Raw genomic sequence first — 11,799 nt, 5'->3', positions numbered from 1 at the left:
TATGTCATAATGACCGAATGTACATTATTTTTCTAAATCCGAGCAAAAGCATGGTCTTTTGATGGGCACAAGCCATAGAATATCCGCAAATAGATAAATCAGCACGGGTAACTCTAGGTACATTGCATGACATTTTGAAAAGCACCTGAGAGGCTATCCTAGCTTGGTATAATATAATAATCGAGAATCTTACTTAAAATACTAGCTAAAAAATATTATTAGAATTTTTTGTTCCTATATAAATATTTAAATTTTTCTCAATATATAAGCGATGTAGAACTAAATATGTTTGAGCCTATAAATCCATATTTATCATATTATCAAATAATATTTAAAACTTTATGAAATGAAAGAAGCTAAGGTGATTGTCTTATGAATGGAGCTATTCCATTGCATTCTCAAGATGCAAGACTGGATTGAGTCCGATTCATTGATATGACTTGAAATTTCAAACCCGTTAATTAGTGTAGTCCAACCATTTATTATATATTAATAAGAAAGCTTAATTTGTAGCTAAGAAGTTCTCAACATATTTAAGATATTTTTAATATTCCACATTTAAACAATATAGGAAAAGAGGACAATGGTTGTTTGCTCAACTATCTAGTATCCTTGTTTCCTTAGGGGAGGTTTCGAATTCAATCCTATGGAGTGGTAAAAATGGCTATATTTCCAAAGAAAGGACTTAACCTCCAAAAATGGCTCATCCCAACATCTTTTTTAATCTAGAGATACAGTTGCATCATGGTATATTTTATTAAGGAAAATAGCAAGGGTGTATTCCTTCCGATAAATTCAAGATATCATCTATGCTATGCATCAAAAAAAGAGAATTCTTCTTTTTTTTTCTTTCTCATTGAAAACCGTGCATAAAATTTTTATTTTTGATGGCTCTTGAATGATAAAAAAAAGGAGAACCGTATATTTTTTTTTTTTGGATATCTTTCTAACGTATATCTAAGATCGAATTCATTCAATTTCTAATAAGAATTGCTAATTCTTATGCTTTCAAGTAATTCTTCATCTATGGTTGCTCATGACTGACTTTTTTATTTTTTTCGATCTTAATTCCATAGAAGCAAGCCAAAAAATTTGAAAATAGAACCATATAATTTAAGTTATTCTCAAGATGTTTTTTTTTTCTCAAAGAAAAGAAAAAAGAATCACGAATCTTATTACCTCAATATGATGTTGCACACGCATCTCATGTTCATTCCTTTGAAACAATCCAGCTATCATGGAGGTTGAGGAGAACGAGATTGGATTCTAGTGAAGTCATTTGATCGAACCGCTTTAGGCATGAACATAGGCTTAGAATTTAGTGTGTATTTTGTTGAACGTATTTTAAGCATATTATTAGCTTTCTTTTTTTTTTTGGTATATCGGATGTTTATACTGTTCCTCTATGAGCATAGCCAACTACATCACTAGCATAGCCAACTACATCACTAGCAAGAAGATTATTTAAAGTAAAAAGAACAAAGGGCTGCTGAGTTTAAAAAAAATTTTCAGAATGATAAGCATACGAAGCAATCCAATCAATGGCTGAAGGACATACTTGATCAGCATAACACTCCCGCAGCGCTTAGTGATAGGTGCTCGGCTGCCTTCTGCTCCTCCCCCGCAAAAAAGATCTTTGAAGGCTGAACTTAGTTGGCGTGGATTTTAATTCCAGGTTGGCCCTTGAAATAAGGTAGGATCTGTGGCCTGTGGGACAAGAAATATCATGTAATTGATGGACAAAACTCAAACAAGTATTAATTTTAGTGGGACAAATGAAGAAAGGTTGGACGATTTTTTAGTTAAGGGTTGTGAATGTGGGATATCTTTGTTTCATCTTGGTCTGAGAAGGCCCAAGGTGTCGACGCCGGTGGCCGGAGACATGGGCGGCTCCGGGAAGTGGAAACAGGACGACCAAGTAATTACTCCAATCCATTCCTCGACCCAATTCCCAATCTTGAATGGCTTCGTGGTTTGCGCTTGTGGAACTGGATTGCATGCATTTCAAGGTGGATGGTGGTGGTGGGAGTAGAAAGAGTAGGAAGCGGAAGCTATGGAGGAGCCCCTCAGGGTCGAGGAGTAGAAGCCACCGGTAGGCGTCGGAGGCTTCCGACGCTTCCCCATCGGCCGATGCCTTCAGTGCCGCGGTGGCGACGGTCGTCCGGGCGCTGCCAAAGGATTTCGAGGTAGTGAGGCGGGGGTGGATTCTTGGTATTATGGCTGTCTACTTTGATTCTTCTTACTTACATATGCTTGATTGAGCCTTTGTGATGCCTCTATTTCCTCATCTATTTTTTTTCTTTTTTGCTCATTAATATGTAGTTGATCCGGACGACATTTTACCCGAGGCTTATCTTCTTCTACTTCTTCCTCTTCTCCTCCTTTTCGGTGAATAAACCTCAAGTCTATTTAGACGAGAATTTCTTTTTTTTCCTTTTGATTTAATTGCGCTGTCTGTGTTTGTCATATAACTTGAAACAATTTCTTTTGTGCTTTTATTCTATGTATTTGATAAAAACGGCTGTATATCCAAGTATTATCTTTTTCCGTTTCTTCTTTATATTCGCCATATTTGTGAAAAAACTTTTTCTTCTGAATTTAACAAAAATGGTTTTAGTCCTCATTTTTCACACCTGCTTGCTGTTTCCTGACAGAACATGAAGATTTCTCTGTTTCTTTTTCCTTCAATATTTGTCCTTTAGATTTGTAGCTTGAGGTTAAAATTTAGTATGCTATCCTTGCCCTTCATTCACACCCCCACCTCCACTTCTCTTTCTTTAAACTTCGAACCTGTAGGCTAGAAGAGCTCTAAGAGCTTTGAAAGGAAAGGAGTTGTAAGGCTTCAAGCACTGGTGAGAGGTTGCCAGGTGAGGAAGCAGGAGGTAGTAGTGTGAGGATCCGTGCGGATGTGTGTTTAGTCCCACATCGGCTATGCACAGGTAGATCTTGGGTACTCGTATGCAGGCTTTTGTCTGAGTGCAGGCCTACATCTGCGCATGGCATGTGCGGTTGTCTGCTGAGGACCGGGGTGTGCAGAAGATGCTTGAGAGCCATCGCAACCAAATGGAAAGAATGTATACCTTTTTCATTCACCCTTAGCCCTCCCTATTTACCTTTTAATTGCAGCATTCTTTTCATGTCATCTTGCAATTACATTTCTCTTTTCATCATTTGTTTTTCGATTTTCCATGCTGGCACCGAATTGGTAGTACTTGTACTTTAATCATGGATGCAAAAATTTGTGATTTTAACGAAAGTAAGGAGATAGATGGAAACTGTTGAGAACTTTGCCGACAAATAGCACAAGGGTGAGATCTAACATCTACTAATTAAAATAAGAAATGGTTTTTGAATAATTGCAATACTATATGATTTATTCTCTAGATTACATCGATCAAATATTAGTGGTAGAAACTGAAAACTTGAACATCTGAAGGACAATGAGAAGACAGTGCTTCTTAGCAGTCACAACCTTTATTTTGAAATCAGAACTTAGCCTGACCATAATTCACCTTCCACTCTAGATTTCTGCATCTTCTAGTCTGCTGTGCTGAGTTTGTAATAAAGGAATCTGAATTTTGCATTTGACTTGAGCTCTGCATCCCAAACCAAAATTTTTGTGTGCATAGTGCATTCATTCATAAAGTTTTAACTCAATTTGGATTGATTCTGAGAATTCTAATTTACTATCTGTTTCAAAAAATGGTATGATGCTGGTAGAAATTTTATGCTTTGCATCACCAATAGCTGTGGCTCTGCAAAGTTGAGGTTGGTATATAGAAATTTGATCCTTATAGAAATAATTACATGGTTGTGCACTGACAGACTTGAGTATTGTTGCACTCCATCATTGAAAGAGTGAATGATAATGGACCCAATCTCTGCTAATTTTTACACAGTCTTCTAATTGTTACTCACTTGGATCTTGTTAAATGCATTACAAAATCGTGGATCTCAATATCTTTTGGTTATTCAGGAAGGATGATGATAATCAAGGCACACTGGATGAAGTTAGGGCAAAGTTACAGCTGAGGCAAGAGAGAGCTACAAAGAGAGAACGAGCTATTGCTTATTCTTTTTCTCAGCAGGTAAGTTATCAAAAATTTGATCTACAGTTCATAGCATTATTGTCTTAACCATTCCATTTAGACTGGCTGGAACCCTTATTTTGACTATTTCTCTCAGCAATGGAGGCCAACTTGAATGCAAGGTCTAACTCATCTGTGACCTCTCTCAAGCTTCATGAGGTCGATAAGAGCAACTTGGGTTGGAGCTGGTTAGCATGGTCGATGGCAGCTAAGCCTTGGGAGAATAGGCAAAGGAACAAGCTCAGACTGATCCTTCTGAGGCCAGATGTCCTAAAGCTGTGAAAAATCCTGTGGAGCATGTTCAGAGTATTCAGATTCTAGCTTGGTAAAAATCAGAAAAAATGATGTCACTACAAGGGTTTCAGTGATTCCTCCATCAGTGCTTAACAACCATTGTGAAGCTCAAAATCTGCCTCCTCTTCTGAATTCCAGTATGATGAGAGTTCTCTTCCATCATCTTCCATCTGTAAGTATACCCTGATAGCTGGAACTGCCCTTTTAGTGTCAGAAAGAATGGAGAGTGGTAAAAGTAGGCCCAAATTTTGGTGCAGCGGATGGGATGGAGAAGGATGAAGGATGGTGAATGGCGTGGCACTCTTTTTTTTTTCTTTTCTCTTCTTCCTTTTTCTGTCTTTGGATGTGTATGTGGATGGAAGGGAAGGGGATGCTGAACGTGAGAGAATGAGGGAGGTGTTGTGATGGTGTGCTAGATTGGGTGTGGCCGAATGTGGATTGGGTGTGGCTTAATTAGATTGGGTTGCAATTAGGATTGATGTGGCTTGACTAAACTAGATGAGGCGTGGCTAGATTGAAGAGTCCTAATGGGACTCAAACTCTCTAATATGTGGCGTGGGAAGGGAATGTGGACACGGGAATGAGGAAATAGTAGGATGCTGTGAGGAATGGGAAGAGTCCTACTTCACTAGGACTCTCAAATAAGGTGGCATGGGAAGACTAGGATAACTAAGAGGATGGGTGGAAGAGTCTCACTTCCACTCAAACTCTTCAAAGGGTTGGGTGTGAGAATGGGTGAAGAGTCCCACTTCACTCGAACTCTTCCCAAAGGTTGGCATCTCACCAAGGAAAAAAGGGAGTGTCGCACTCCAAGGAAAATAAGAGAATCACTCAGAAATTTTCAACTCTAATCTTTCTTAAAACTTCATACACCATCTCTCTATATAGTGTGAGGAGGTTGGAGACAAACCAAACAACCAGCTCCTATCCGCTGGAAATTAGAAGTTTGAAATAATTCAAATTTCTTTATATAAGTACTCGATAACACTAATCTTTTTTTTTTGCTTTGGATAACACTAATCTTTGAGAGAGTCTCAAACAAAGTAAAACAGAAGGACTCTTAGCTTGCACACGCCCATGAAGGAGCTTCACGCATGCCTTGAATGAGTCTTCACACACACCTGAATTTTAAACAAAAGGACAAGCAAACGACTAAGCAAAACAATCAAGGACTCTGTCAAAACAATTCAATCATCTGACACAATCAACTAAAAATCAACTAAGACTCCCAAATCAACTAGAACTCTTCAAACAACTCATGGACTCAATGTACTTGACGATTGGACTCATGGACTCAATGCATCTTGACGACTGGACTCATGGACTCAATGTATCTTGATGATTGGACTCATGGACTCAATGTAGCTTGGCGTTTGAACTCATGGACCCAATGTAGCTTGACGTTTGGACTCATGGACCCAATGTAGCTTGGGCACGCCCAAGAGAGGACCCAAACTCCATGCACGCCCCATGCTTGGGCTCATGCGTGTTGCATCACCCAACTATGTGAAATTGACAGAGCCGATCAAGGCAAAACAGAAAGTCAGCAATACTCATAGAATACCTGCACAGAGACAATACCAAGGGATCTTCAGTATTATATTAGGGTGGCTTTCTCTACCATAGACTCAAAGAGTAATGCTGGTTCGGACTCAGTTTCATCTTTTAACACATGAAAAGCTAGGTCTTGGAAGGGGAAGAGCATGACAAGAAGAATGGACACGGAGAATAATTTCTATGTTTAGAGATCAGCTTCTTTGTGCTGAGTGTTTCATGTCTCTGCTTGGTCTCTTGGAACTTTGAGGTCATGTGTTCTTGGTATCTATTTTTGGTGCCCGACATCTTGTTGTTGTGTCATTATTTATATAATGTATCCAGAGATCTTTGCTGATTTTTACTTATATGGCTTTTGTAGCATAGACGGTTTTTCTTTTTTCCTTTTCAAATATTCTGCTCACCAGTCAGTAAATGTGGTTTCACTAAATTGCTAATATATCTTATGAACACATCATTTTACCAATTATTGTGAATCTCTCTCATATAAATCTTTAATTGCTTGATTTATTGGGTGTCCATGCATATGGTTGCATTCAGACTTGCTGATTCCTGAGTTTTCATTGAACTATGCATATGATTTGAGTTTGTTGTGATAACTTACTCTATCTAGTAAGATCAAGGTGAGCCTATTGTGTGCATTTATTAGAATGAGCACGGTTTTATTCTGGACTACCCACAACATGCCTAATGGTTGTTTTTGAAGAGTATGCTTGTCTTTAAAGTGGTGTGACATTTAGTTCCAGAATCATCTACGTCGAGATGAGCATGAACGTAGAATCCTTCTACAACGAGCATGATTCTATTCTGGACTACCCGCAACAGCATAATAAGAGTTATCATTCTGCTACAAATCAAGAAATATCTACCTTCTCTGTCAGAATTTGTGTTGCTATCAGAAGGGAACAGATCAAATGAATTGAGATGACCTGAGCTCAAATAGGTTCTTTGTAGAGTGTTTCTATAAAGGCAAAATGTGTATGTATACGTACATAGATATATACCATCAATGGCTTTCAATAAGTTAGTGATTATTTAAGATAAGTTCAAGAACTCCTGTAACACATTTTTTTTATAGAAGTAGATAACTTATTCTGATGTTCTAGTGTCCTTGCAAGGGTGTAGTATATTACTGGATGGACAATGAGCACTTTCTTTTAAGCAATAAAATGGAGCAATTTTTTTTCCTGATATCTTGGTCTGCTTCCTCATTAATTTATTGACGATTATAAGAGGGTAACTATTACAAATTCCAATAGTGTAAGTGAGCTAGCAGACAGGAAATCTTAAGCATGGGGTACAGAGTACAAATTCAAGTGTAAGTGAGCTAGCAGACAGGAAATCCTAAGCATGGGGTACAGAGTACAAATTCAAATAGTGTAAGTGAGATAGCAGACAGGAAATCCTACGCATGGGGTACAGAGTACTATTATATTAGCAGTGAATACATTTTAAGGTTGTTGAAGTTACTTCAGATTAACCGAATCAATTGTTATTACTTTTCAGCAAAATCAGATCTTGAAAGATCACAGAGTTTCATAGAAACTCATGCAGCTAAAGAGGCATGTCCTCTTGCTTAACAAAGAATCACATTTTAAAGGTTACTTATCTGCCTGAGAATCAGCTCGATCTTTACACTACTGAAAAAAAGAAATTGGAAATTTGCATAACTTGGTATTTAAAGTATTGAAAACTTGTTATGACTCAAATTTTGTCCAAGTTGAACATAGTTTAATTGATCATTATGATGAGGCAGGTGAATATAGTTATTGACTTATCTGAAGAGTAGATAAGGTAGAGAAGCACAGTAACTAAAATCTGATAAACGAATTTATGATAACAATGGTTTTAGCACTACTTAATGTATATTATGATTATGATGATTATCTAGGTGCAACTGACAAAAATTTGTAAGTAGCAGTTAAGGTTTGTCGTATCCGTCGGTACCATACCATGTCGGATGTGCCATACCGTATCAGTATCGAACCGGTATGCAGTCTCGTACCGTACTGCATACCAACACTATAATAGGATGGTACCGGTATGGAGTTCGCTACCAAAGCAGCAAACTTTGTATATGAGTTGCATGTCTGTCCTCTAGTAGGTATTAATATGATGCTGTTAAGGCAGTTTGTTCCCACTGCCTGAATGTCCGAAGCCGGTCAAAGTAAAGAATCTTCTGCATGCATTTTAATTGAGATCTTCATGTAATATTCCGAACAACTATATTTCTCATCACACATATTTGAAGTATGTACTTGAAAGTTTTATTCCTTGAGAATTTGTTATTGTTTTTGAATTTGGAGAACCAGAGGCAGAGTGCTGTTAGCGCCATTCATCAAATGTTCAATTTAGTCTTGATACATTAGAATTTCATACAATTGGAACTCTTATTCCTTGTTCTTTCCTTTTCCTATTATGATGGTATTTGAGAATGTCTATTGCAGTGGTATTGTAGCACTACAGAGAAGCTTGTCTCATCCATATTAATAACTGGGGGCTTTCATAAGGTATACGTACGAGTCTTCAGTTAGTTTTGGAATTGAATCAGGCACTGGGCCACAACGTATCTTTTCTGACGTAAATTGGACCACGATGTATTCATGACACAATTGATTCTTGGAGACAGATAGCTACCTTGAACTTTCTCAGACTGCCTTTAGTCTTATATATTTAATCACAGGTCCTTGCATGTGAGAGCTTGTTGAAAGTAAGCATTCAAAAGCCAGCAAATGAAATCCATGAACTCTGAAATCTTACAAGGGGGACATGCAACCCTTATCTTCTGCAAGGATTCTGTAAAATTTCATTATGGCTTCTACGAATTGGAGGACCACTCTGCACTGAGTATTAAGTATTTAAGTGGGTTATTATGGCGATTTGTCCAATCCTGGTGGAGTGCTCCAGGAGTCTTTACATCTCGAGTAAGCGACAAACTACCTAAACTCAGTAGCACATATGACTTGTCTTTGTGAATTCTTCTTACATATTTATTTTGGATCTCACCAAAATGGCCTGTGCAACAGTATTACAGAAAGTGACCCTTCCTTGTGCAGTACCAAAGTCGGCACTTTAATTATTATATATTTTTAGAAAAAGAGCAGTCTCGACGAGCAGTCTGCCTTAATTTTAAAGTTGGTCAAGTTACAGTAAACCATATTCTGAGAGGCACTTGTTGCTGCCAAAATCTGATCTGATGGTTGAAAGGCTCTTAGTTGGTCGGCACTCTAGCGAGACAAAGTTCATAAGGTATTGTTGCTCTACACACAAAAAATAAAGAAAGGTTTGACGGATTAGTTCCAGCATGACCATCCGATGCTTAAGTCAGAAGTTGTGGTAAACAATATTCTGAAAAGTACTTGTTGCTGCCAAAATCTGATTTGATGGTTGAAAAGTTTCTAGTTGGTTGGCACTCTGGTGAGACAGCGGTTCATAGCATGTCGTTGCTCGATACATAAAAAAAGAAAGGCTCGTCGGATTGGTTCCGCCATGACCGTCGAGTGCTTAAGTCAGAAGTTGCAGTAAACCCTATTCTGAAAGATACTTGTTGCTGCCAAAATCTGATCTGATGGTCGAAAGGCTCTTAGTCAGTCAGCACTCTGGTGAGACCACGGTTCATTGTGTGTTGTTGCTGTGTTGTTGCTCTACACAGAAAAGAAAAGAGAAAGGCTCGTCAGATTGGTTCCAGCACGATCGTCTGATGCTTAAGAAAAAGTTCTACGGACCAACAGAGGAATAAGCGAGAAGATCTGAGAAAATAAGGAGAGTATAAAAGAGAAAATACTATCTGTCCTCTGTACCTGGTATTTGGGCCCTCTTCTATAGACAAATAGTCCTTCTTCCTCTCGACCTAGGCTCTAGAGTCCTTGATTTGATGGACAGATATCTTAGCCTTTCTTACCTTTCAGCCCAAGAATTTGAATCCGGATACAAACTAAGTTCATGTTGCGCCACATGTCACCTCCCGGTTGATGGCCACATCAATACTATTTGATGACGATAATTTTGGCACGCTCTTCTGCACTCGAACACTTTCTATTAGTTGATTCTTTTTACCTTCTTTTGCTTTTCCCCCCCTTTCTCTCTCTCTCTCTCTCTCTCTCTCTCTCTCTGATAATCTTCAGAGTTTCCGAAACACCACTGTGAGCATCTTATGAGAACAGTTACGAACTTGGTTTTTTTGTTGTACATCTCCTTCTCCATTTACCTTCTACTTTTTCATGATTTAGTTTTCGAATAATTGATCACTTCAGGCTGCTGAAAATACCAACTATAAACAATTGCTAACCGCTACATTCTGTTATCATTCAGGATGAGCACGGGTAAAGCGAACCTCCATATAAGATGGGATTAGGGATTTGCTCTTCTTATGTCTCATGATTTACGTAGGTTTCTTTCTGTAATAAACCATATTGTGATCGTTGTGGACAAAGTTAACATCCCCTAAACTCCCCTCCTTTCAGCAGCTAGAGGCTTATGCAAAAAAACGCTCTCCTCCTCTTTCTTCTCTGCTGCCTTCTCAGCATTGTGAGAGCAAGAGGGAAGGGTTCTACCCTACAAGTGCTATTGTGTAGCATGTAATTACTCATTTCCATGTTGAGTTTGTAAGAACCTATGCGGGCGTGTGTTTAATCTCACATTAGTTATTCGCTGGATGTATCTTAAGGATCAAGGAATCCAAATAATATCTTCTGATTAGTCATTTTGGGTGAGGTCCTGAGTTGTTTAAATAGTATCAGAGCGGACCTAGCCCATAACCTATGTAGACTAGGAGACACTGCAACATAGATCAATTGGAGCTGACCACGGACTGATCGTCGTGTTTGTAATTAGATTTGAATAAAATTGAACCCTTAGCCTGACGAGGATGTCAGGGCTTGAACGGAAGGAGTATGTAAGGACCCGTGCGGGCATGTGTTTCGTCCCATATTGGTTATTCGCTGTATAGATCTTGAATACTTATATAGAATCAAGAAATCCAAATAATATCTTCCGGCTAGCCATTTTGGATAAGGTCTTGAGTTGTTACAGAGTTCCAGCATAATAATTTTGCAGTTGGTTTACAAACTTTTCATTTTGAATGTTTTGCTAATAGGGTTAATAACTTGATGGCCATGTTGCATGTCTGGTTTATGCCGACAAGGTGGTGTTCTTATAGAGCACTGACCCAGACCACATGGCAATCTAAAAGCTAACATGCAAATAAGACCTGATGCACACAAATAGCCTAAAAATTGTTAACCACATCACCAGAAAAATTAAATATGATGCCCGGAGTCAACAATAGTCCTATTCATGTATGCCTAGATCTTCTAATAATTGTTAGTTACAAAAGAAATGCTATAAAACTCATGCGAAAAAAATTCGATGGCTAACCTAATCGCCACCGACGAAAGTTTTCCATAGAAGAAGACACTACCATTGCTCTTAGTCCTTCCATTGTTGTCGTGACCCCTCATTCTAAACGTGGATTACTTGGGTCTCAATCTAGTTTCTTGATCAAGTTAGGTATTAACTATTCCTTAAGCGACGCAGTTTGCTTAAGTTTTGAGCAAAATTATTTTCTTATCAGAATCTGCAAGATCTCTAATGTGGGCTCCTTAGTTGTCAACAGTTCAGCAGTAACAAAGACCCCAAAGGGTCATTAGGAGTCTCTCATTCTGAATGTGGATTACTTGGGGCTTAATCTAGGTTCTTGAGCGAGTTAGGTATTAACTATTCATCAAGCGTTGCAGTTTGCTTAAGTTTTGAGCAAAATTATTTTCTTAGCAGAATCTGCAAGACCTCTAATGTGGGCTCCTTAGTTATCAACAGGTCAGCAGAAACAAAGACCCCAAAGGGTCATTAGGATTGGGGCACAGCG

At 38.4% G+C, this 11,799-nt stretch overlaps 1 protein-coding gene across 3 annotated transcripts; it reads left to right on the top strand.

Moving 5' to 3' along the window:
* The first annotated feature begins 1,506 nt into the window (after positions 1-1,506).
* On the top strand, positions 1,507-6,283 carry LOC113463581. 3 transcript variants are annotated; one of them, XR_003388043.2, is made up of 3 exons: positions 1,507-3,074; positions 3,977-4,088; positions 4,186-6,283. XR_003388043.2 is itself a non-coding variant. In XM_039131239.1 (3 exons), exons 1-3 carry the CDS (start codon positions 1,816-1,818, stop codon positions 4,201-4,203), a joined length of 501 nt encoding a protein of 166 aa, XP_038987167.1. In that variant the 5' UTR covers positions 1,507-1,815; the 3' UTR covers positions 4,204-6,283. The 3 variants fall into 3 exon arrangements, 1 of the variants encoding a protein (XP_038987167.1); XM_039131239.1 differs by having other exon boundaries at positions 1,507-2,186; XR_005513798.1 differs by having other exon boundaries at positions 3,977-6,283.
* Positions 6,284-11,799: the final 5,516 nt, after the last annotated feature.

This window comes from Phoenix dactylifera, chromosome 11, assembly GCF_009389715.1.
Source record: "Phoenix dactylifera cultivar Barhee BC4 chromosome 11, palm_55x_up_171113_PBpolish2nd_filt_p, whole genome shotgun sequence".
NCBI classification, from domain to species: domain Eukaryota; kingdom Viridiplantae; phylum Streptophyta; class Magnoliopsida; order Arecales; family Arecaceae; genus Phoenix; species Phoenix dactylifera.
This window is presented reverse-complemented; position numbering and strand designations above follow the sequence as displayed.

What these genes read in the sequence shown, in the direction of transcription:
- LOC113463581 (XM_039131239.1), top strand. Translation starts at nt 1,816, where the DNA reads ATGTGGGATATCTTTGTTTCATCTTGGTCTGAGAAGGCCCAAGGTGTC. An exon ending in CGCTGCCAAAGGATTTCGAG is followed by an intron (nt 2,187 to 3,976) that starts GTAGTGAGGCGG and finishes TTGGTTATTCAG; the next exon opens with GAAGGATGATGATAATCAAG.